This window comes from Thermobia domestica, chromosome 4, assembly GCF_964235325.1.
Source record: "Thermobia domestica chromosome 4, izTheDome1.hap1.1, whole genome shotgun sequence".
Taxonomy (NCBI): Eukaryota; Metazoa; Arthropoda; class Insecta; order Zygentoma; family Lepismatidae; genus Thermobia; species Thermobia domestica.
The window spans coordinates 274193677-274219316 of NC_137457.1; the positions used below are offsets into that span (position 1 = coordinate 274193677).

A 25640-nucleotide genomic window follows, 5' to 3' on the forward strand; every position below is an offset into this window, starting at 1 on the left:
GCCGGGCATCACAGAAAACGAGTGTACGATATTGTGAAAATTGTCAAGTAAAATGGGCATGTAATCGTAAAGACATCTCAAATGACATAATATGTTTATTATACTTGTGAATTTGCAATTTTGGGACCTATTAAACCTCATAATCATTTTTTTAAAAATTTTTAATGCTAATGAAAATCAAACTACGAGCAGGATTATTTCTAGAAACTGATGTTGTTCTTATAATTGACTTTCAAAATACATTACCAATTACCATTGATACCAACATATCAATGTTGGTTCTATGTGCTTGTGTTAGAATCAATGTTCTAACCCAATTTTTTCTACATACATTATAATGGAAAGGTTAAGAAAACATCAGTATATGAATATAAATGCAGCACATATCTTAGTTAAGAGGAGTTTACGTTCAAACTGTCAAAATCGTTAGGATAACAATAGTTATAAACTGTTATTATTCATAATAAACGTTTTATTATTCATTAACTGTGTAATGTGGGTTCCTGTCATCACGGCGTGGCGCGTCCTCCGATTGCAGCTCGTGGAGAAGGCCTCTAAATATAGAGGCTAGTTGCGAATATACTGAATAAGGAGACGCAGACAGACGACAATGAGAGGTCCTCCAGCTTGAGAGTTTGTGTAAGGCTAACAACTAAATCCTGTAGAAAATGCAACTTGTTCAGAAAAATTCACAAAAGCCTCGGACAAAGACTGATAACTTGCCACGGCCTCAGCTAAAGAAAATGAACATGAGATTTGGAACATGAAATATTAGAAGTCTTTATAGGTACACGCGTTAAATGTCGTAACGGGTGAGTTAGAAAAAAAGGATACATCTAGTATGAGTTCAGGAAGTTAGGTGGGAAGGAAATAGGACTGTAAATTACTGATTTTTTTTCTTTTCTTACGGGGAAGGAAATAAAAATTACCAATTAGGGACAGAGTTTTTCGTTCAGAAACGAATAGGATCAGCAATTAAGCAGGTTGAATTTGTTACTGACAGACTTTTCTTTATTACTCTTAAAGGTGGGTGGTGTGATATTATTGTTTTAAATGTACATTCGTCAACAGAAGATAAACATGACTATGTAAAAGATAGTTTTTACGAAGAAGTGAAATGGATATTTGACCAACTCTTGCGACATCATATGAAAATTCTATTAGGGGGTTTCAGTGTGAATTTAGGACGAGAGGATATTTTCAAACCGATTATAAGGAACAAAAGTCTGCATAAGGGAAGTAACGGCAAAATTGTTAGACTTGTGAACTTTCAATATCCAAAAACCTTATCGTGAAGAGTACAAAATTTCCACGTCACGAAGATCATAAATTCACTTTGACTTCACTAGACGGAAAAACACATAATCAAATTGATCACATTTTAGTAGACAAAAGAAGACAATCTAGCACGAATGATGTTCGGTGTTGCGAGGGGTTGATTGTGACACAGATTACTGCCTGCTAGCAGCGACAATAAGAGAAATATTATCGTTGAATAAAGGAAATATTCAATGTCTGAAAATGAAGATATTTAATAGAGAGATTATCGTTGAACAAATGAAATATTCAATGTCTGAAAACGGAGAGATTTTCATTAAAGAAATTATAAGAGAGCCAGGTAAGAAAGGAATACCAGATTGAAGTTTCGAATTGATTCTCTGCTTCAGAAGATTCAGAGTACACTAGTGTTGAGGATACTTGAATTGAAAGTAGAGATAGCATTAAAATTTCAGCAAAAGAAAAATGGAACACGCAGAAATACGTAGGAGCAAACCATGGTTCAACCAGGAATACACTAAACTAGCAGAGAAGAGAAAAGAGGCAAAACTACGTTGGCTAAAAAATTCGAATGAAATAACTACACAAAATTTCGTACACATCAGGCGGGAAAATTCCCAAACTTTTACAACAAAGAAACATGATTTTGTGTAAGCTAAAATTAAGGAACTTTAAGGTAATAGTTAAAATTAAAAACATTTGGGACATTTGTAAGGTGATTAACGAATTTAAGGAAGGCTATCAACCTCGTGCTTATATATTAAAAAACTGACGGAAAAATTCTCACTGATATAGATAGCATCTTAAATAGATGGAAAGATATTCTTTGACGATTTGCTTAACACGCAGCTAAAAACTAATGTTCACGTAGAAAGTTAGATATACATTGTATATTCAAGAACTGTATATTCCAGAACCAAACCGAGTAGAAGTAACAATCGCTATAAAGAAATTAAAGAAACACAAATCTACGGGAGTAGACGAAATTCCGGCTGAGTTAATTTTAGCTGGCTTCGCCAAACTGTGGAACAAGATACAGAAACTAATTCTCCTTATATCGAACAAGGAAGAATTACCATAAGGGCGGAAAGAATCAATCATTATAGCAATTCACAAGAAAGGAGAAAAAACTGGCTCTAATAATTACCAAGGCATTTCTCTCCTCTCATCATCGTATAAAATCCTTTCAATCATTCTATTACAAAGATCAAACCCATACGCAGAAGAAACTATTGGAGATTATCAGCGCGGGTTTAGACGAAATCGATCAATTATCGACCAAGTATTTACCATTCGTCAACTACTCGAAAATAAGTGGGAATACAATACCCCCATACATAAACTATTTATTGGTTTTAGAAAGACTTACGACTCAGTTAGGAGAGAAATATTGTACAACATTCTTACAGAATTCCGAAACAGCTAATTAGATTCAGTAAGATATGTTTAAATGAATCCCAAAAGGAAAGTCCGGGTAGGAAAATTTTGTACACAAGCTTTGAGGTCACGAATGGCCTGGAAGAAGGAGTGCATTGCTCCCATTATTATTCAAGTTTGTTCTGGAATACGCTTTAAGAAAAATCAAAGATAGCAACCAGGATCGAGAGTTGAATGGTGATCACCAGGTTATGGCGATGTTGATTATGTAAATTTAATAGGAGACGATAGAAGAACAATAGAAACAAAGGCTGTGGTCTTATTAAAGATTTGCAGGGACATGAGTTTAGAAGTAAATGCAGGGAATACTAGAGACATGAAAGTGTGTCGGATCAGTAGTACTGCAAATGATGGAAGCATTTAGGATATTTTCATATATAAAGGATCAATTTTAACAGAAGAAACCAACGATTAAATATCGTGTTATTATACACTTCAAAATCTCTTGTCGTCGCGAATCCTGTCGAAGAATTTGAAGTTTAAAATATATGAAATGATAATCATGCCTGTTGTCCTGTATGGTTGCAAAACATGATTGCTTGCTCTGAGGGAAAAATATTGACTGAAAGTATTTGAGAACAAGATCCTGAGACAAACATTCGGAACCAAGAGGAACGGGAATGGGGAATAACGGAAACTTCATAACAAGAAACTTTATAATTTATACGGTTCACCATACATTGTTAGGATCATCAAGTCTAGGAGTTTAGGTGAGCAGGTCATTAGCCAGGATGGAATAAAGTAGAAACTCTTTCAAAGTCTTGACTGAAAGACCAATCAGAAAACGATCGTTAGTAAGACCTAGGCGCAGATGGGAGGACAATATTAAGATGGATCTCGCAGAAATAAAAATACAAAGTAGAAAATTGATCCAGTTGGCTAAGGACAGAAGTCAGTGGAGAGCTTTTGCGAACGCAGCATTGAGCCTCCGGGTTCGATTAGCCATCGAATTCGTAAGTGTAGTTAGTTATTGCCTAAATCCCCTTCTTGATGAACTATTATGTGGACATTATTATTAAAGATATAAATATATTTAATTATTCTTCTTTCATTAAGTTTGGCATATATATATATATATATTAAACTATAGTATTTATTTGTTTCATTTTAGTGTAAAGAAAAATACGTATGTTAAACATATTTGTGAATGGCACTTTCCGCATTAGTGTTAAATGTATTAAAACAGTGCACCTTTCTAGGATAGTGAAAACGAAGTTATGAATAAAAATTTATGTTTGTGCGCGATAGAACTTCCTTTTCTAAACTTCCGTGCGCTGGAACTTGAATAACAAAGGCAATATAATATCAAGTAGAGTGATAAAGAAACCGTGAATGGCATAAGTAAATTATAACAAACAGTATATTTCATGTACTATATTATAGAATGAGAAGCAAGTCTTGTATGACATAGCTAAATTATAGCACATTTCGTGTAATGTTACATTTGTCAGTATACAGCAAATATTTTCAGCAAATGTTTGAAAATTTAGGTACTTATTCAAAACAACACTTTGTTATCTCATTCAGTGACTGTAGTTGCCCAAAAAGTAACTAAGCATATTTCCAATCTCAATCATTGTTACAATCATTCAATCAAATATATCAACAAAGTTATAGCAAATTGCTCTTACAACAAACTAAATTCAACATTGATTATTAACTTGAATGATAAACTGTATACTCTGATATTCTAGTTACAACTGTAAACTTCACTACCGTCAATACAATTTAAAACAGCATATACAAGATTTTATCTGCCTACTAGAGATATAATGCTAGAGCCTGTCTATCTCAGGTGTGCCCTCGGAAACTATGTGAACTATACTTCGGCCCCATCTTCGCCACCCTATGACGGAGGAAACTCTCCCATTGCTTACGGCAAAGAAGTAAATGACCTCAGCCACGTTGCCAATTTGTCATTCAGTCGTTTTGTCTTGACGAGTGAAGATCGTAGGCTACTTAGAATGGCTAACAAGACAGTGGACAGTGAAGCCTGTGAAATAATTCATTGTGTCAACGCTTCCGCATCTAACAAGTGAAAGATCTTGGCCGCAGCAACTTGTTCCTCCTCTTTCGAGGGAGGTACAGGAACACACACATCGACAGTAGCGCCAGAAGGGGCAGAATTCAAATAGAAAGGCTCTATAGTTTTATGTGTATGCATTTACATGTGGATGAAATATTCTATTAGTTTTACACCTGTAAATTGCTAATACACTGGAACAAATTTAAATTAAAAGAGACGCGAGAGTGAGAATGTATGAATAGAGTGAAAAATGGCGCATGGATTCATGTGATAGTTGTGAAGTATCGTACCTTGAGAAGATGATTACTGCATTACGGATTACCGAAAATCAAAAGTATGTGCCGTGCTCTTGGACTTTCCTCTTTTTTTTAAAAAAAAGCTCTTAATTAACTAAACTTTTACTTATTAGGATCCTGACGTATCATATTCAAAATTAAGAAGGATATTATACAAAATAGTGTCCTTAAGACATGACAGACCATCATATTCTTCCAAATTAGAGCATTTTATTTTATATGATATTGACATATAGATTTAAGCTTATAATGTATTACTGAAAATAACTATTTTCCTTCAACCTGAACTTCTACTTAAACCAAAATAACCCTGGCTAAGTTTTATGTTAGATGTCCGAACGGTGTCAACATCACATGTCATTTGAGACTCTTAGAACAAAAAATATCTCACCAAACTACACAATATAACTTACTCACCACGTGGTATAGAATCATAAGAACTTCAGCAATTTTTTGGTCAAGAGATCCAAAAACATACGTCTTTTGGTCTAAAATACTAGCAAATATCCGTCAATTTGACCATGAATGTTAAATCTTAAGGTCCAGGGTTCTCCACTCATACACCTGTTCAAACGGTATATATCTTGTCGTAGAAACTCGTCAAAGAGATTAAAATACTTAATCATACAGCATGATAAAATAGGACTGTACCCTCCCATCTTACAGCATAAGAAAGCAGCGTCAAAGTATTACCTTGGTCATCCGATTCCCAATTACAAATCAGAGCTATATAAATATATGTGTGGCCTGACATGAAATGTGGCACGTTGCTCCCAAGAACCAATCAGAGTTATTTACCTGAGTGTTTGTACTCCTGTATCGGGAAAACAAATCTTAAAAAGTAAAGGGCTTAGAGTTTTCATAACTGATATTCTATGATTGCTTCTCCTCTGGTCCTAGGTACCAATCATTAGTTGCTGTAAGCTGGTGACGGAAAAAGATGAGTACTACACTAAAGAAGACCCTAATTCACAGATATGTGCCACTGTCTAATTACAGTTCGACCTACCTAGTATTTTAACACCTATTGTTATAATTAAGAGTGAACATTGATATGATCATAAAATGACATATTCCCATTTGTGTAGGGTTTTAGTTACAAATAAGTTTCATAACGCATGTTAAAACATTATATGCATCCCAAAGGAACAATTTTCTTTTATCTGACATTTTGAAATATCAAATTATAATGTATTCCTGAAAACTGGAAAAGGAGAAAACAAGGTGTTGTTTAGAAAACCTGATACATATGGGACCAGTAGTATCCATCTTGGGGCACGAAGTATGAAAGGTTAACCCGAAACTCTCATTTAAGTTAACCACAGTAGTACGTACTTGCACTTAAACAATCACCAAAGAAAGTAAGGAATTTTCTTATAGGACTTTAACATATACATCTTCAACACTTGTAATTTTAAATTATTCTCCCCTTCTTCCAGTCGTTGGGAATGACACACACCGTTCAAATGAACCTCAAAGAGATGTACCTTGTCTCAGAAACACACGCAATAATGTTAAGTGCACATTAATAGGCAATAAGCACCCGTCTTAGCTACCACAAGGGAACAATGTTGAACATAAGGATACTTATCTGTGTCACATACCCGCGAAGTGTGTGATGTATCATGTTAGAGATGTAAATGAAGCCAGAAGTCTTTAAAATGTCAATATTTGGAAAAAGAGAGAGAGTTAAGACTACCTACATTTTCAGAGATGCATATATACTGTAGAATCCATAGTAGAGTCCAGATATTCTAATTGCGTGAAATTTCAGAACTTAAGTAAAGTGAGGAGATGACCAACAGCAATAGATTGGCAGGGAAACGTAAGTTCATGAAATGGAAGTACAAAAATGGCTAATGACTACCTCTCAACATCAAGAGGACATTTTTCGATATGACACTATATCACGTGACGTACTAAGGTGTTCTCAGAGCCAATAACAGCGATTTGCCTGAGCACCCACTCTTACTATTATCTGCTACTAATTTCAGCATTAACAATTAATGTTAACGTAACTCCGTCTTACGTCAGATTTTAGTTACTAATAATTGTGTGTTAAAACCATATAGTATCACAAATAAATACAAAATACACTATGAGTAAATTACAGATTGTATATATATTTCTTCTGCTCAGTGTTCAACATATTAAAGTATAAAAATGTATGTTTCAAGGACATTGCAGTACTATTGACGCATATTACTTAAATTTTCTAATTATCCACTCAAACACAATGCTAATTCATGATCTCGGTTTACATATTTTTATCATAGGAAAACACACAGTGTGCTGTCATTTAACGCAAATATTTACAAGTGTATTTACAAAAGCAAAAATTGACATAATATACAATAATAAACATATACTTACCAACTATTTTCAGGTAACTATCAACTGAAAGAAAAATTAGCATATAAACAACTTTATTGCATTCAGTGAAAGCAATGTAAGACAGTGTATGTGAAACACCTACCCAAATTAATATTTACTGAAAAAATGATTCTTATCATCAACCATCACAGAGGGATGCTTTACTATACTATACTATACTAAAGATTAGACAAGTTCATTGCTCCATGAAAGATCAAGAATATTTGAATCGGTCATTAGAGAAACACCTCACATCCAAAAAAGTAAACTTTCGGGAAAATCTTAAAAAAAAAACAGTTTTTTCATAATTTAACATCATATATTTTTTGAAATTTTTTATATGTTTCTACAGGGTTTTGGTAAGCTAATTCTACCAAAATAAAACTTTATTATTTTTATTTTGATATTTTAAAAAAATATAAACGTTGTTGGAGATGTGTTGTTTCTCAAATGACTGACTAAACGATATGTTATCAGGTATGAAATAAAAGGTAAAACAATTCAAATTATTAATAAAATCAGTATTTTGTTTTTCAAATAATGTATACACATTTTCCAAACATTGTTTCTTAAAACAGTTCAATGTTATCCATATCGATAGTTGGGGAGTCATAAATTTTTGAATAAAATTTACCAACAATGTCTGCAGGTATATAGGCTTCGACTTTCTTGAGATCGTTGATTATGTTGATGTTGATAGGCACACATTTTTGCGGGTAGGTACTGATTTTTGGAAGCTCTGGTAAACCAGTTCCCGGTTTTTTCAAGTCAAAAGTTTGTTCATTGAGTCCACCAATGACGTTTTGTTTTTTTTTTTTTTACTTTAACTTGGCCTACATGTTTATTAGAGTAATGAAACTCCATAAATGTTGAAATGTTGAATTTAATTTTGTTTTTCCTTGAGATGATCCTTGCTTGAGTCTCCGTAGATATTATTTTTTTTATACAATTGACCAAACTATGATTTAAAATCCATCACTTTTTCACTTTCTACTATTTCCACCAGGAACTTGTCCTGAATAGAAACAGAGTGCAGCATAAGTTCAGCATACTGTTTTACTGTGTAAATCCTGTCAGTTGTTTTAATTTTTCGTTTGGTTACACTAAAGTCGCGGTCACATGGAAGGTACGAATGACCTCGAATAGGAACATAGTGATGAATACTGTCGAATCGGCCAGTTTCTATTAGGACAAGAAAAAACCCCACAACCACGGTGTTTTTGTTTCGTCCAGGTGTACCATCGAAAAAAAAAAACATGAAGATGCCTAACACCAGCATCAAGAACTTCATTGATATAATCAACTAAAAATGAACAAATTTGTTTTGGCCCCTTCTTAGCTAAGCCCTCATGATATACATAAAACTTGGCTTTATTGGTTGCAACATTATGAATATTAAAAACATTCACTCTCAACTGCCGTAAGTAAAATATTTCTTGAACTGGTATTTGAGAAAGTTGAAGAAGGTTTTGCATAAAATCCATGCAGATCCCACCTACTTTTTCATCCGTTAAACACTTTTGTCTAATATTTTCAATGGCTTTGAAAAACTTTTGTGATCTTCTTTTATGCACAAGGAGTTCTGCAACATAAACTCTTTTAGCTACATCATTTAAAGATGGACTTTTTATTTTGACAGACAGTTCCTCACATTTACAACAAGAATCAATCTGAAGCCTCCCAAAAGTTAGGTCAAAATGCTCATGAAATATTTTCAAATAAAACTTGTAATCAACACTCAAGTCTGGATGTTTTTCTTTCAAAAGTTGCCACATAATTCTTACATTGAGGTTAGCGTTCAAGTATTTGTAAGACCTGCTGGTGTAATGGGCTTCTTTCTGGGTAAAAGAGGCTATGTGGTCGTCAATAGCCTTTATGATATGACCTGGCATAGCGTTCCCTGGAGCATTTGTCATTTGAGAAACAACATTTCCAGGAGATGAGGTGTTTCTCAAAGGAATGGATGTTTTCTAATGCGCCATCACCATGGTTACTAAGTGGAGGTGAGTTGTTCTATGCGTATTGGATGTGTCTAGCCTTCACCAACAATTTAATATGTCTAACTCAATTTTGGCCAAAAATGGACATGAGATGTTTCTCAAATGAGTGATTCATTTATACATTCCACTTATTTACTTAATGTCATGCGAAAGTGGAGACACATAATTGGCCAAATGGAGCGTAGAGTTAAGTATAGATGAAAGGAGAATATAATACTTCTATGTACGATTAAATTATTTATTTCTATATTTATTCATTTTTAGACACAACAGGCTACATAACGCAATTACAGTGTCCGTTACATGTATTAAGCAACTATAACACATTCATACATTCATATTATAATACATTTATAATGTGGTTGCAATATCATTGATGTTCTTTCACCTACAATTATTTCTTATTACACTACAAAGAACTTCCTTGAATTGACTTACGCTGTTACTATTAATATCCAAACCTATTATGTATTTTGTTAATCTATTGTAGGTTATACTCAATCTCCATACTAGTGACCTCTTGTTTGCATTTGTGTGTAATCTGTCGCAGTTCAAGAAATTGAAATTTTCCAAACGAGTTACATTTGTAGGAAAGGAAAAAGCATAAATTTTAAGCTGAAAATACATTTGTGGTAGATCCTCTAACGAGTGTAAAATGTTATTCAGGAAAGCTATATAAATAATGCTCAATAATAAATCGATAGAAATAGAGAGGAAAATTATAATAAAACAAACGTAAGAATAATATTAAAAAGAAAACGCTTAGTACAAATGTCGTTCAAACTTTTACTTGTAGCAATATTTAATTGAAATATAATGAATCACAAAATTATAACAGTGTATAAATTAGAACTATAGGAAGGAAAGTGCACCCTATTTCAAAAAAGAGAACCGTATTTAATATGACTTCGGATACTTTTGATAACTTCGCAAAACTTAAACCAAGGTTAGCGAGTACTAGCTCCAAGGATAGAGTGAAAATTTCCAGTTGAGGGAATTTTTGTTATATGTGTTTTTCTTTTCTTAAGTGTAATAAGATATGTTGAAATGTTATTAAGTGTATAAATAGATAATGTTCAATGAAAAACATAATGATATACTATTTGAAACTGTGTAAACATGTGAGAACACGTTGGTTTTGTCACCTATGTTTCGACACGAAAAATAAGATTTCAAATCAAAGCAAAGACAGCAATCATACTTTTCACATCCATAGTTGATGATTGAACAAGACAAAAAAAATATATAAAAAAAGCATAAGCATCCGATACAATCGTCATTGCCTAAGAAATTAAAGTAGGTTTGTTTAGAAAGTTCCGCAGGTGTATTCATGTTTGCTCAGTGTTACAGAGGAGGCAAGTCGTGAGTTTGTTTCTCGTTTGGGACAGAGTTTTCCCGCAAACATGAATAATTATATAAAATAATTACATTAAAATCATTTAATGAAATATGTATTTAAACAATCATTTCAGAACTTACATAATCATTATCTATAAAGTATAGTATCTCAGATATAGTGGATGACGAAAGACCTTAGTACACTATATATAAATGTAAAATAAAGATTTAAAACGTGTAATGTCATAACATAAGTGTGTGTACTGTATTTGTCTGCATTTATTTGTCATGCATAAGTTACTTCTTAATATACTGAGATTTATATTCTGAAACACATTTTCATCTCAGATATATTTGTTTCAGTAATAAGGTTCTGCATTATTATATATATTCACATTATTTTTCTGATGCACATTCATAGTTAGGAATAGTGAAGAACACTATTTACTTTATACATTGAGTAAAGCGGTTTGTTCGAATGATTTGAAATTATTAATATTTATTTTTTTATTTATTCTTATTTTACATGGCGTTGTTAAGGCTCCTGCCTTGACTCCCACTTGACCATGCAATACAATAATATCGTGATTAGTAATACAATAATAATAATAATAAAATATGTATAATTTATAAAATACTCCCAATCATAGGTGCACACACACACACACACACACACACACAGACACGCACGCACGCACGCGCATCACATCAAATGTACACATAGATTACTTAGACTACTACAAATAACCACATAATATACTCACATGCATTTAGTGATCAAAAGAAATAAAAGGTAGGAAGTATAAAAACCAGCATTTTTTTAGATATTAGTAAGCCTCTGCTAAGTAGACTTATGGAAGATCTGCTTCTTAAATAGGTTGATTGACTGAGATTGTCTTGTGTTGAATGGAAGGCCATTCCAAGCACGGATATTGGATGCAAAGAACGCATTCGAGTACAATTTTGACGAATGAGGAGGAAGAGAAAGTAGTTTACCTGATCCAATCTGATCTTGTATTGTGATCGTGGTGAGCATTTAGTGGTTGCAAACGTTGAAATAAGTAGGAAGATTGTTGAAAGCGCAAAGTATTAAAGAGAAGTGTGGGTCGATGCAAATCACGTCTATCGGCAAGTTTCAGAAGGCCCAGCTTTCTGTAATATGAAGTTAAATGATTTGATCATTTGAGATTATAGGCAAACCTTATACAGGCATTTTGGATACTTTGCTAACGGTACGCTAATTCTTCATTTAAGTCTGATACAGCTACATCACAATATTCAAGATGAGGGAATATTAAAGATTTTACATGTAGTAGCTTTGTTTCAGTGGGTTTCTTTAGTCTGGTGAGTGAATGCAAAGACCAGAACGCTATCTTACATACAGCGTTAATGTGAGGTTTCCACTCAAGAAATTGATCTATTATTACACCAAAATTTGTAACAGTTTTAGAAAATGGAATAATTGTTCCATTTATCTCTACTGTTTTTATATTCGAACGGTGCATTTGTGTAAGTCGTTCAGAGGAGATACAAATGCACTTCGATTTAAGTGTATTTATGGTTAACTCATTGTAAATGCGGTGCAGATCGTCATTCATTTGTTGAATTGAATTGTCCAAGTTTTCGGGTTGACCTGAGATATATATTTGAAATTCATCTGCGTATAGGTGATACTTACAGTATTATAAGACAGAAGGAAGGTCGTTAATGTATAAAAAGAATAGGAGAGGGCCAAGGACACGTAATGGAGGGACGCCGTGAGTGAGATAGCGCAGTGCAGAAGAAATATCGCCTACGGTTACAAATTGCTTCCTTCTCTGTAGATAATTTTTGACCCATTTTACTAATTTGGTCAGCTCAAGTAGCATTTGATTTTATTATATTGACGGCTTTCGTGATTATTAGAGGACTGACACATTCAGAGTAAAAAGCGTTTTCTGTACATTCTGGACTCTCATCATATGTAATTTTAGGTTCTGTATTACCTAAAAACTTACACACAATCATAGTCGTACATCTTGCGAATAAAATCACGAAAATAAACAAACTGCTGAACAAGACTGCACTTATTTAATATAAAAACATATTTACACTTGACGTTTCGATCTTCTAACCAAGATCCTCATCAGAAGTACACTTCGGAGAGTATGCATTTCTCTGATACGATTATATGTTCAGGCTTGGTTTAAATGTGATCAAACATTTCATTCTCCTTTACAAGATCTGCAATTTTGACCAAAAATGGTTTAAAGAATTAAAACTGTAAGCGGAATCCGTAAAGCAGCAAAGAAGTTTGATGCAAGAGGTGATACAATTAAAATTATAACGAAAAGGGAAATAAGAAATTTTGTTACAACAAACACACAAATTTTCCTCGTGAGATTTAAAATACCAAAAAGTTTCTTGGTCGGATTTCATGGTCAAGTAACAATGACTATTTTCAGAGAAAGACAATAGTTAAATTCCTCCACGTAACAAACGATGCAGTAGAAAAGGAAGTGAAACTAATAGAAGATTATAACAACGCTGTTACGAAAAATGAGGAGCAGAAACAGTTTCTTTTCCATATAGGGAAGACCTCCAGGCAATCTTTTCTTAGATGGGAGAAAAGTGAACTATGTAGGAAATATGATAGAACATTTATCATAAACCTACTACATAAAAAAGGGGCATTGCAATTTCTTACAATTTTTCTTTCTTCTTTTTTCTCACTATGGTCTATTAATCATCTTGATATAAAAACTTATTTGTAGTTCATAGCGAAACAAAGATTTAACTTCTTGCAGTTTGTTTCAGTTATGTAAAAGACTTCCAAAATTCTTACAAATATGTGGTCCATAACTACAATAAAATAACATTACATCGAAGCATTTTGTTTTTCACACGTAATAGCTTTTACATGATTATAGGTAACTTGAAACTAATGCCAGATTTGTGCTTCTGGTAAAATGCTACCAAACGATATGTCACATGATCATCTTCCTATTAAAAACTTTTGACCTGAATTCAAGATGGCCGACATAAATAATACCGCCATAATACTGGTATACAAGAGTAGGTTCGTCTCTTCTTCTAGTTGCATCATCCAAGATATCTTTCTATTTCCTTGAGCTGTTTCTAAATTACAAGGGTTTACTCCAGATTTTCCCCATATACTATGTATTGTAAACGCATTCAAAATTTTAATTGCTTGAGGCACAATTTAAAATTATTCAATGGGTCTATTTTTTCTTCTGGCTTAATTTAGTCCCATAATATATATATATACAGGGTGTTTCAGATAAATCGTCCAGTGCTTATAAACCCGAAACGGCTGAGAATAAAAAGATGAAACAAAAAGTGAGATAGGAAAATGTCATAGGGCGCATCACATGGTGTTGTTGTGGTGACCCCCAGAGCCCTCCTTCAAGGGGGCCTAGGGGCCAACTTCAAATTTTCAAATAAGAACATGTATTGAGTCATACCTCATTCAAAAGTACTTGAAAAACGAAACAATTTTTGTAAGAAACAATTTTCGATTTGGGCCACCGTTTTTAAATGGCCGCAAAAAGTGGGTCCTATATCAGATAAAACGTCCAGTGCTTATAAATCCGAAATGGCTGAGAATAAAAAGATGAAACAAAAACTGTGTCCAATATTTTAAAAGGGTTTAGCATTAAATAAAATTGGTTTCAATTGTATTTCAATGCGACCGTGGTAGACCATTGCGATATAGAAAGGAAAGTTTTTTATTTTGTAACAAGAAACATCTTCCCTAGAATTGTAAATGCCAAGTAGACCAATATATTTGTTAAACATCACGTGACACTGTCAGATTAAGTAAAATCATTATTTCACACTCTACGTAAAAAGCAAAAATGACAAAGGAGATTTCATAGGAGAACAAATTTAGAAAATCGGGTAAAGCGCAAAGAAACTTAATTGATATACAGGGCTATTGTAAATTATTTTCCCGATTTCAAAGGTTAATAACTCTCGTGTGTTTAGTCACGATGACATGATGCTTATGTTAAATGACAGAAAACTCAAAATATTTTTTTGTTTACAAATACATGCGTGTTACGTTCCCTGTCAAAGTTGCTCAAGATGAGTGCCGATTGTAATTCAACATACATCAGTATGATGGTCTAATTCTTGGCACACTCTTTTTTTACATTCCAGAGGCAGAAGATCCAACTGCTTCCTAAATGCATTCTCAAAGTTCAGTTAGTTTTTAGGCATGGGTAACTGATACATTGATGGGTAACATAAGCCGAACTTCGTTGAAAATTCCGTTTCACATGAAAGTAGAGAATTAAAAAACATTGTGCTTTCTTCGTTTCCTGATATCTAGATTTAATGTTACCCTGGTTATGGAATGCATAACTACACATTACCTTTACTAGCCAAGTAGTGTCTTCCCGTTTTTCTTATTCCGAAGAACTTGACTATCATAAGTCTCCTTGCCCCTCACGACTTGGTTGTCTAAAATTGGCATTTGAACAAGGTGTAACTGATGTTTTACAGCATGTGATCAAACTGCGCACATTTCTTCCTATGACAGTGAGTAATTCGATGGTAAAACACGAATACTGCATTCCTGATGACGTCCAGTTTAATAAGAACAAAATCATCTAAAACCCTTTGACGAAGATTATCCAAAGTCTTTGGCATTCTTTGATATACTCGGATGTTTAGATAACCCCAGAAAAAGTAGTTTAGTAGCGATAATCAGGGGAACAGAGAACCTGTGAGCTACCTAGTGTCACCTCTTTTGCAAATCTGTTATTTAGGAAATTCCGTGTTAAGAAATTGCCGTATATTTATACGGTTGTGCGGTCCTGTACATCTTGCTGAAACCATGTGTGGGCATAATTGTCTTCTGTAGTGTCTCTTATTGCTGGAACTACTTGATTTCCAACCATCTCCTCACACAGTTCAGAAGTAAAATTGTTATTAATAAAAAAGGATCAATTGTTGTATATTTAGCACATATTCAACTTTTCAGGATGTAGAACGTGTTTGAAAGGATTAATGAAATTGCTGTCAAATGAAAACCTGCAATGATTTATGCTAACCCATTAGCGCATGTGATCCGAAAAATTGGATATTGTGTTAATTACGTTTTAATTCATTATAACCTCATATCCAGAACTTTTCTCCTTTAACAGCCATGAGAGTGTGCTATTCTTCTTGAAAAACTTGCACTTTGGTTTTACAGAGGAAATTCTTCAAAGATGGCCACTATTATTGAAATATCAGTAATGTTTCAAGTACATGACTGCTAAAGAAATATGTTGTCAATAACTAAAACCGTAACCAAGGTAACCAAGTGTTAATGTTATATGAAGAATAAAATATTATTTATTACAAAAACATTGGTGAAATATAGGCCTATTGGTCAAGTATTTCCCGTGTATGTGATTTTTATGGCGGTTGTAGCCCACTACAATTGAACATTTCAGGTAGAATCCGTCAAAGTGCTCTAAACATACCCCACAAAAACATATTGTACGCAAATATTACCTCTAGGAAACTTCATGCACTAATGGTTTAATATAATCGGTTGATTGGAACGTGACTTCATCAGAGGACAAATTGCTGGTAAGAAAAGTAGGATCAGCATTGACTTATTTCATTATATCTTCACACAATTCTACACCGATCAGAGACATCTTCATTCAGCTGGTGTATCAGATGAACTTTGTATGGCCGGAACTTCATTTTCTTCATTCTTGTCGCAGATATGTAACTAACGTCATGTTGTTCAGCAGTTTTATGAATGCTAAGTTGAGTATTTTCAACAAATGAACGCAACATCAAGCTGTTTGGCGCCGATTTCGGTCGAACAGGAATGTTACAATCCTTTATAGTTACCGTTTGCTCGACGAGCCTTGCAATGCACTCGATAGTAGATCTCAAATGGGATTCTGTGGAACGCGATTTTTGCGTTAAATATTACCATTACTTCAGCACATGACCTTTGGTGATTGCCCCATTCTCGTATCATCGAGAGCGTTAGAACTTTAATTTGAGATCTCTAATACAAACTAGTTGAAATACAGTTGAAATACAGCTTGAGAGCTCAGAGGCTCTATGTAATAACGCCTACTGCTACCAAGATCTAATGACTTCTACGTTACTTAAATGTAATTTACAACAAACCATAAGTATTTACAGAATATGACATAGGGGTGGCACATATGTGTCTTCTGGTCAAATGTTATTTGTTACACGAAATTTATAAGAGCACATTTGCTCTCGTAGATCTACAGATAAACTTTACATATTCATATTTACTTTCACTTCTCAGATGGAATTACATGCAGTTTCAAATCAAATCGTAATTATGCACATCTACATCACCGTAACAAGAAACTGATGATGTCCTTTTAAAATTTAATTGATTCATCGATCAATCTTACGTGTTCACTTTCACTTTTACCTCTCAGGTGCAAGAACAAGAGTTAAGAACAAGAAGTTGAAGAGCAAGAAGTTAATCAACTTTCATTGTGCCCACAAGCTCACAGAAAAATCTCAGTTCTTAAAGAATATTGTTACAAACATGTTCATAATTTTGTTTGTTATCAAGTCTTAGCACCAACATCACACAGCATGTCCAGTTCTTGAACCGGATTTTCATTTATCAACCTCAGGTGAGATACAATCATATTATTATTTTTGCGATTTATGTTTTATCTAGGAGGACAACGAAAAAATACATAAGCTAAAAGTTGCGTATTTTCGGTTGGAGTATCCGAGATTGCATTAATGTAGAAGGTTTCTATTTGGAATTTTGGGAAGATAAAAGCAACTTTATAATATGTTACTTGAATAGAAGTTTTAAAATGATTGGACACGTACTTGAATTGCAAGCACATTTCTCTACGTATTTAGTTTATCGTCAGCCTTAGGTGGGTGACGTGATATCCATTCTTTTGTTATTACAGCTCCATCTATTAGAATAACGAAAAAGTGCTTCAAGTAAAAGTTGCTTAGTTTTGATAGCAGAATCAGAATTTGCAATAAAAATAGGATGTTTCTATTTAAAACTTCCAAGTTTTCTCAAGCTGCACTATGATACGACCCCTAGGAGCACTTGTAGTTTACAAAATTTTGTAGGCCCCTAAAATTGGTACATTCTTACGTAACCAGATTTATCACATCTTCTGTCATTTCAAAAATGCGATTATAGCGCCATCTATTAGAATAACGAAAAAGCGCTTCAAGTAAAAGTTGCTTAGTTTGGGTCGCAGAATCAGAAATTGCATTAAAAATGTGAGGTTTCTATTTGAAATTTTCAAGTTGGCACCTAGGGCCTTATAATGGGACCCATGAGGACACTTCTTGTTTAAATAATTTTATAGGCCCCTGACATGAGTACATTCTTAAGTAACTAGATTTGTCACATTTTTTCGTTTCGTAAATATTTGAGGTTGCAATGATAGGTGACGCACTTACGATGATATTCATTTTTTCGCGATTACAGTGCCATCTATTAGAATAACGAAAAAGCGCTTCAAGTAAATGTTGCTTTGTTTTAATCGCAGAATCACAATCAGAATTAAAAATAACAGGTTTCTATTTGAAATTTTCAAGTTGGCCCCTGGGGCTCTATGTTGGAACCCCTGGGGGCACTTGTTTACAGAATTTGATAGGCCTCTGACATGGGTACATTTTTACGTAGCTAGATTTGTCATATTTTTTATCATTTCGGAAATATTTTTAGGTCACAGTTAGGTGACACACCCTGTATCAGGGGCGGATCCAGGATCGACTTCTGGGGGGGAGGTGCGTTGTCATACTGCTACATTTAAGGGCTCCAAACTTTGGGATGGGTTTTATTTATATATATATCAAATAAGAAAGTTTCCTCTACTGGGGGGGGGGGCGATTGCCCCCCGATCGCTCCCCCCTGGATCCACCTCTGCCCTGTATATATATATATATATATATATATATATATATATATAAGAAAAGCTCTGGGGACATGTATGCTAAATTGACCTTATATAATGCACAAATAATATAAATAACAACACCACATATCAGAATTGCTATGCATAAATCTTTCATTTCTGAAATCAATACTACATTAATTTACTACTCAGTAAATTTGACACACCTGCGCACTAGATAATTAATATAAATTTTTAATTGTATTATTGTATACAGAAACAATATGTCGTCACTAATTAAACATTTTATTATTGCGTATAAAGTTTCTGCTTTTTAGCAATTTTATAATGTGTGCAATTAATAAAATTTTACTCTTTTTCACGGTTCTACTGGATCTACGGAGATTTTTCAAGCAAGTGTCTATATTAGTATAATTTCTGCTTTCAGTTTTAATTTATATTACTGGAATGAAGCTAAGTAAGAATATCTATGTCAAACATATTATTACACTCGTTTATTATAATATTAGGTATGTCAAAACGTTTAAAACCGGTCAATGTATAAAGAAATGCAGTTCCATGTTTTTTTTTGTTTGTTTGTTTCTTTAACAGCAACCGACATCTAATATTTACTTTATTCTCATTCAAACTGAAGAAAAAATGTAATTTTCTTTAAGTTAAAGTCCATTTGCATAACTATTAAACAAGAAAATAATTCGCAATAGATGAACGTAATTATTAAACAGTAGGATTGAAGAGGATCTAATAAGAAGGCCCACAGAAAGATACCAATTCAACATAATAGGATAGTTTCAATAAATAGTTAATTTTTACACTACGTTAAAACACCTTGTCTCATTTTCCTGTTATGTCTCGTTTAAACCAAAAGTGTCTCTTAAAACCACACAGAAAGGAAAAAGAACGTGCAGTAATTTCACAAATGAGGAGCGTATTTATCTCTTGTTATCAAAGTCTCGCTGAACTTTAATCGAAATTTAAGTTGAACAATATTCCATGACTTCTTCCTTATGCATACGTAAATCCCTTTTGTCTTATGCATTCGTAGATCTGTCGTTGCACGAACCAATGTGTTTAGTCAGATCTAATAACTCAAAGAGATTCATCCTGTGATAGGTATACGAAGATAGGTTCCATCGGAATATGTGATATAATTTTACTTGAGAAGTACGAAGTGAATATGTATAATTAGTTTCATGTTCGCACCATCAGTGCAATATAATTTTTGAAAACTGTCCGACTCTCAGTTTTTAGCCGATATGTTATATTAAGTAACACAAGTGTCTATCATTCTATTTTAGAAGACCATGGATGCTTCGAACATAACATGTAGACCCACAAGCAGGCAAACTCATCGCGACAGGGACAAGAAAATTCATTGGTTAGTTATTGGAATATTATACATGTATGCAGCCACAATAAGTTAGTGATTGTTGCAGACAGGGGTGCCCACAAGGGGGGGCTATGACGCAAACTGCGTCATTGAAATATTTGGGGGGGTTAAAATCTATATAAATATGTTTGATGAGGGGGGGGTAAAATTAATCGAAAAGAAGATTTTTCATGGAAGAACACCTACGGATAGACAATTGAGGGGGGGTGCGTCATAGACATAAGGGGGGGTGGGCACCACTGGTTGCAGATGTAGGGTTTTGTCCATAAATAGCTTATTGGATGGTATTCCACTCCCACATGTATTCACTAGGGTTAATATATGGACATTAGAGAATCACTTGGCCGCTGACTTAGGACATTGTCAAAATTTAAAATCCCATTTTAGGGAGTGTACACGAAGTCGTTAAAGAGGTGGAGAAGACAACCAAGTAGATGAATATATTTTTTGGATGGTTAATGTATAGTTCAAGGGCATTTGAGGCAACAATGTCATTTGAACACTCTCCAAACCAATACAGAACCATTACCAGCTAGGAGATTGCCCTGTTAACAACCGGACAATGACCTAAATTCCAAATATCAAATTCCTCTGTGCTGATTTCTAAAACAACTTCATAGAACTAACTGCATTCTTTCGTGTTGTAGGTTCATGCAATGACTCCTCCTCATTTGCCATGCTGAGTCACTCAATAGGTCAACGGTTTCGCAACAAGTACCATCAGATGTGCAAAACTATAATTCCCGTCTGGTCGCTTTCAACACGGCTTATAACCTTTCATTGCGGTAACGAAAGTCCATCTGACAGTGTAAAGCTACTTTGCGTTGTTCCACCTGTTTTATGCACGTCGTTCTGGACGTCATCTAGTTTCCAACTAGTATATCATTACTATTTCGACTTAACTGTAAAATATCTTTTTAAAGTTTTAAACCAATTGAGAGAAAGAACATTTTGAAAGCTTACAAAAAAGAATTTTGACACTGAACCAATCATCAGAGCTTTAGCATCTTGCTGACTTCGAAATTTGAAATTTGGCAGTAATGCGGGTTTATGATGGAAATAAAGAAAAAGGCCGAATACAAAAAATGTCTTCCCTCATTCAGAAATATTAGGAGATTATGCAAAATTGAATTTAATTACCTCACTTTATTCCAAATGAGACAGTATTATCTTTAAACATCAAAACTTAAAATTTTGCAAACATTTAAGATTTTCGTTCAAACGAAATCTACAAATTGGAAGTATCCTTCAAAGGAAAACATTATGAGGCAAGCGCAAAATTACATATATTTATACCACTTAATTCAAGCCCTGTTGGATATTTTCTACAGAAATTAAACCTTGAAATTTGGAACATATTAAGGGAAACGAGCAACGTATAAATCAAAAGCTCCAAACCTCCATCTGCAAGGAAAATTCTTCGCTGATATTAAAAAAATACACTTCAATTTGTCATTTGATTCGAAACCGATAGATAATATTGACATGAAAAGATGCATTTTTGTAGCCTTATATGACATCAGTTATGAGGAAAGTTAAAAATGTAAAAACATGGGAAATTCTTCCTTAATCCAGGATAACAAGGAATCATGAACAAAGAGGCATATAGTTAAAGCACTTAATTTGAAACTTTTGAAAAGAAAGTAGGAACACTTTCAAAGTCTTAACTGGAAGAACAATAGTAAAACGAAAATTAGGAAGACCTAGGCGCAGATCGGAGGACAATATTAAGATGGATCTCGCAGAAATAGGAATACACAGTAGAAACCGGATTCAGTTGGCTAAGGATAGAAGTCAGTGGAGAGCTTTTGTGAAAGCGGTATTGAAACTCTGGGTTTCATAAATATTAGAGTTAGTTGCTTATAGTTGACCTATTAAGCGAAAATTAATTAGTGAAGAGAACACATTTCGCTATTCTAAAATGTTGAGATTATTACACTTGATCCTTCTACTAAGGTAATATTAAAAGCAAAAATATTATATTTTATTCAGAAAAAGTATTATTCTTATGATATATTTCAGAGATGTCAATTACCATGTCCCAGTATAATTACGTGTGCTAAAATATTATACTCGAAAATGTATGACACGAATTGCCTATAGGAGCACAACTTTAATCAACATTTTATATATACTGTGTTATTTCTTTTATTCCCAGGAGTGAATCATCATTTATTATTAATAAATGGCAAGAACATGAACAAAATATGGCTGTGATTAATTAAACAGAATTAACATCATGTCAATCAAATCGTTTCAAAATATACATGTTTTTTTTTCAGAGTACGACAAGTAATCAAAGTATCATAACGAATTTATCTAAGACATTTACTATACCTTTACTAGTTTGGATCAATCCTAAAAGAGCTAAAAATCTGAAAATATTTATCATTTTTTCTTTTTGCTTCAGTTACCATATGTTTGCTACATAATTTTTAGCTTTAAATATGTTACTGACTAAAACATTATTTTTATTTCATAAATAAAGAGTAATGCTTACATTCACAGATTAAGTGTGTACATTTGTTTAACTTACATCTTTAGAGTCAATAAGTCAAATAATACGTTGTTATTACAATTATTGTTTAACAATCAATACAGTAATAATATTTATTGTAATATTCCTTTTAGAATCTGTATATTAAGTTGTTTGTTAACCGAACATGTCAGTAGCTGAATAGATAACAACCAATGTAACATTGTTCTGATGGAATGTTATAAGTAAATAAAAGAGATGTGTTTAGATTTATTTTAAAAATATTAACTCTCAATTCGCATTTTCTACGTATCCAATTAGCTAAATGTAACTCATCGTACAAACATTAAGACTTATGTTATTCATTAAGGAAAGAACTTCAAATTTATGTCCTTTTTACTGATTCTTTTATTAGCTGATGTGAGTATTCTTTAATCTGTTCGTAATGGTGTCGAGTACAAGGGAGTGAATTAAGCAGTTCATGAGAGATCCGTACTCTTAAAATAACGCGAATTAAAACAGTTTATAGTAATAAATATTTCATTTTTGTTCAAAATGTTGTAATATCTTCTTTTTTAGAAAATTACTTAATGAATGATAGTATATCCTAAAACTTTTTTTTCAAACTTGAGACAATTAGTCAGAAAAGAAATATACTCCTCTTGTAGTTAAATCAATTTTCCGTATTAATTTAATAGTACTTGTATATAAAGAAAACTGTCGTAAAATCATATTTGTTAATTATACTAGATACTTATTAATTTCAAATATGTATAATAAACGAAACACACGCAACATCACAATAATTTAAGTGAATACGAAAATAGAGACAATACTACAGTTATCTCCAATATATTTATTTTCGATCTACTACTATAGGAATAACACTATTATAAGGTACTGCGTTTGAAGTTATCGTAGTAAATTTTTAACAACATTTAAACATTTTTTTAAAAAAAGAAAATGTTTTACTTGAGCTATGCAATAATATACTTTTACTATAATGTCAAGCAAATAGTTTCAGTAGTCTGAAATTTTCCTTCGTTTCTGTTTCAGGATTTCTTCCCTTTTGTTTCGGTTATCACACATTTGCTACAAAATTTGCAGCTGTAAATATGTTACTGACTATAATATTATAATTTATATTATTAGGACTAAGACGAGTTACTTGAAACACACGCTTCAATTGTCACAGTATGTATTACATGAATCTTACTCGTAATCGGGACCTAACTGTATGCAGTGGTATTATTTTTCAAGAAGATTTGCTGAAGCATTGCGCCTTAGAAATGCAACAAGTGAATAGTCTGCTGTAGTTACTCGCTGCTGGATAATCCTCGGCTACGCAATATTTGTTTAAACTTATCAAATTGTGCATAATGTGTTGCAGACAAATTAGAGGAATATAGTGAATCCTCCACATTAGAGAATATGAGGTGAGATCCAGTTGACCTCAAAATGTCACATAATTGTGTTAATAGTGTGGTTTTGTGTTGTCGTGTTTTAGAAGCATCTTTACACACCATTATTCTATGCGTCCTTGTTAAGTTCTCAATATCATTATTGATTTCTTCCCCGTGGAGTTGCCAGTGAACCAAGAGCAACTTCAGCACTGGGGCTGGTCTACGTTAAACAATTAATCTACCACTGTTCACACATTTCCAAGTCTTTCAGTTCCCATGTTGATGTTTCCAGTTCTATCAAGATGCTGTTCTTTCACATAGTATGGTAACACATAGAGATGCAAAAAAGCCGGCTTTTTTGAATCGATGTTTTTTTCACCTAAAAAGACGGTTTTTCTTGGGAAAAAACGAGAATTTTGGAAATTTTGGCTTTTTTCATTTTCATGATTTGTCTATCTAAATAGCTTTCTTATAGTATATTCTATAGTTAGATAAGAATTCCATGGCCTAAATGCGATATTTTGCTCTGAAATTCACCATCAAGATGGATGGAGCACATGTTTTACGAATTAAAGCTAATATGAAGAATGTAGTATTTGAGGGCAATTTTAGAGGCTATTTAACTTTATTTTAACTTTTGAGTTATCGACATCTTTTTCTTTCTCTAGACCATTTTAGTTTGTCATCGGTGTTTCATTTCTAAGAGCTTTTAGTACTCTAGCTTCTAGTGCAAAAGTTAAACTTGCCCGTTTTTCTATTTATCCGTCAAAGCGTAAGTTTTTTCAATATATCCGTCAAGCCGTACTTCCACATTTCTCTTATACTGTAGCTGTGAAGTGATTTAGCAATAATTTTCCGGACACAACCTTGAATACCAATTTATACAAATAATCAGTAACGGATTTAGAAAAGTACTTTAGGAGGGGTTTTTCTGATTGTTTCGTTTCCTAAAAAGTCCTAATTTTATTTGGGATGTGCTTGAAGTTTATGAGTACAGGCATAACTAATATTTCGTTTCGTTTATATGTTTAGCAATAATCTGCCGGATACAACCTTAAAAATCATTTTATACTGAGAATCAGTGGCGGATTTAGAAAAGTATTTTGGGAAGGGTTTTCTTACTAATGTTTAGTTTTTCTAAACATTCGTAATTTTTATTTGACGGGAGCTTAAAGTTTATGAGTAAAGGCATAACTAATAGATATTTCGTTTGTTGCAGACATTCCTTAACTTTGGGAAACGGGCTTCAGTCCGAAAGACCGCCCCCCTAATAGGGATGCGCACGAGACAAGATTTGTGGCTGTCTCGTCTCGAAAATGCGTTGCAAAAGTGATGTCTCGATTCGAAAAATGTATATTTTTCTATTGGAAGAGCCGTGTCTCGACTCGAATTTTATCAGGAAAATCCTGTCTCGACTCATCTCGTGCGCATCCCTGCCCCCTAACCTTCGCAAAACCGTTACTGCTGGTAATTAGTAATAATAACGACTTAAAAACAATAAGAAAGGAAGTCGGCCAACTCACAGTACACGCACTATTTCTACATTCACAGATGGAATGAAGAAAGCTTTGTCAGAATGGTCGAATGCTGGTCGAATCCCAGATTTACTGATAGAAGCGCAAAAGCTAATCACTCAGTCATGTTTGTTGTGCAGTTGTATTTAGCTTAACTTAAATATATTCCGTATTATTTTTTTTTGGGGGGGGAGAGTTCCGTAATGATATG

General features: G+C 33.4%; 2 protein-coding genes across 8 annotated transcripts in view; one reads left to right on the top strand and one right to left on the bottom strand.

Annotated features, from left to right (window-relative positions):
* LOC145684074 (trypsin-7-like) overlaps positions 1–22508 on the bottom strand; it is a 61551-nt gene extending 39043 nt beyond the window's left edge. For 5 of the 6 annotated variants that reach the window (XR_014131243.1, XM_081755932.1, XM_081755933.1 and 2 more), the window contains exons 1-2: positions 22374–22508; positions 7411–7434 (exon numbers count right to left, since the gene is read on the bottom strand). Coding sequence is in view for 4 of the 6 variants with exons in the window: in XM_081755932.1 (XP_081612058.1) it covers positions 7411–7434; positions 22374–22428 (79 nt within the window). In the remaining 2 variants the exon portion in view is untranslated. The remainder of the gene's footprint in view (positions 1–7410; positions 7435–22373) is intronic. The other variant, XM_081755934.1, reaches the window with a different exon arrangement.
* Positions 22509–22802: 294 nt separating this feature from the next.
* Positions 22803–25640, top strand: part of LOC145684075 (trypsin-1-like) — a 78689-nt gene continuing 75851 nt past the window's right edge. Inside the window, exons 1-2 of one of the 2 annotated variants that reach the window (XM_081755937.1) lie at positions 22817–22932; positions 23569–23948. The gene's annotated coding sequence lies outside the window, so the exon portion shown is untranslated. Of the gene's footprint in view, positions 22933–23568; positions 23949–25640 lie in introns of both variants that reach the window. The other variant, XM_081755935.1, reaches the window with a different exon arrangement.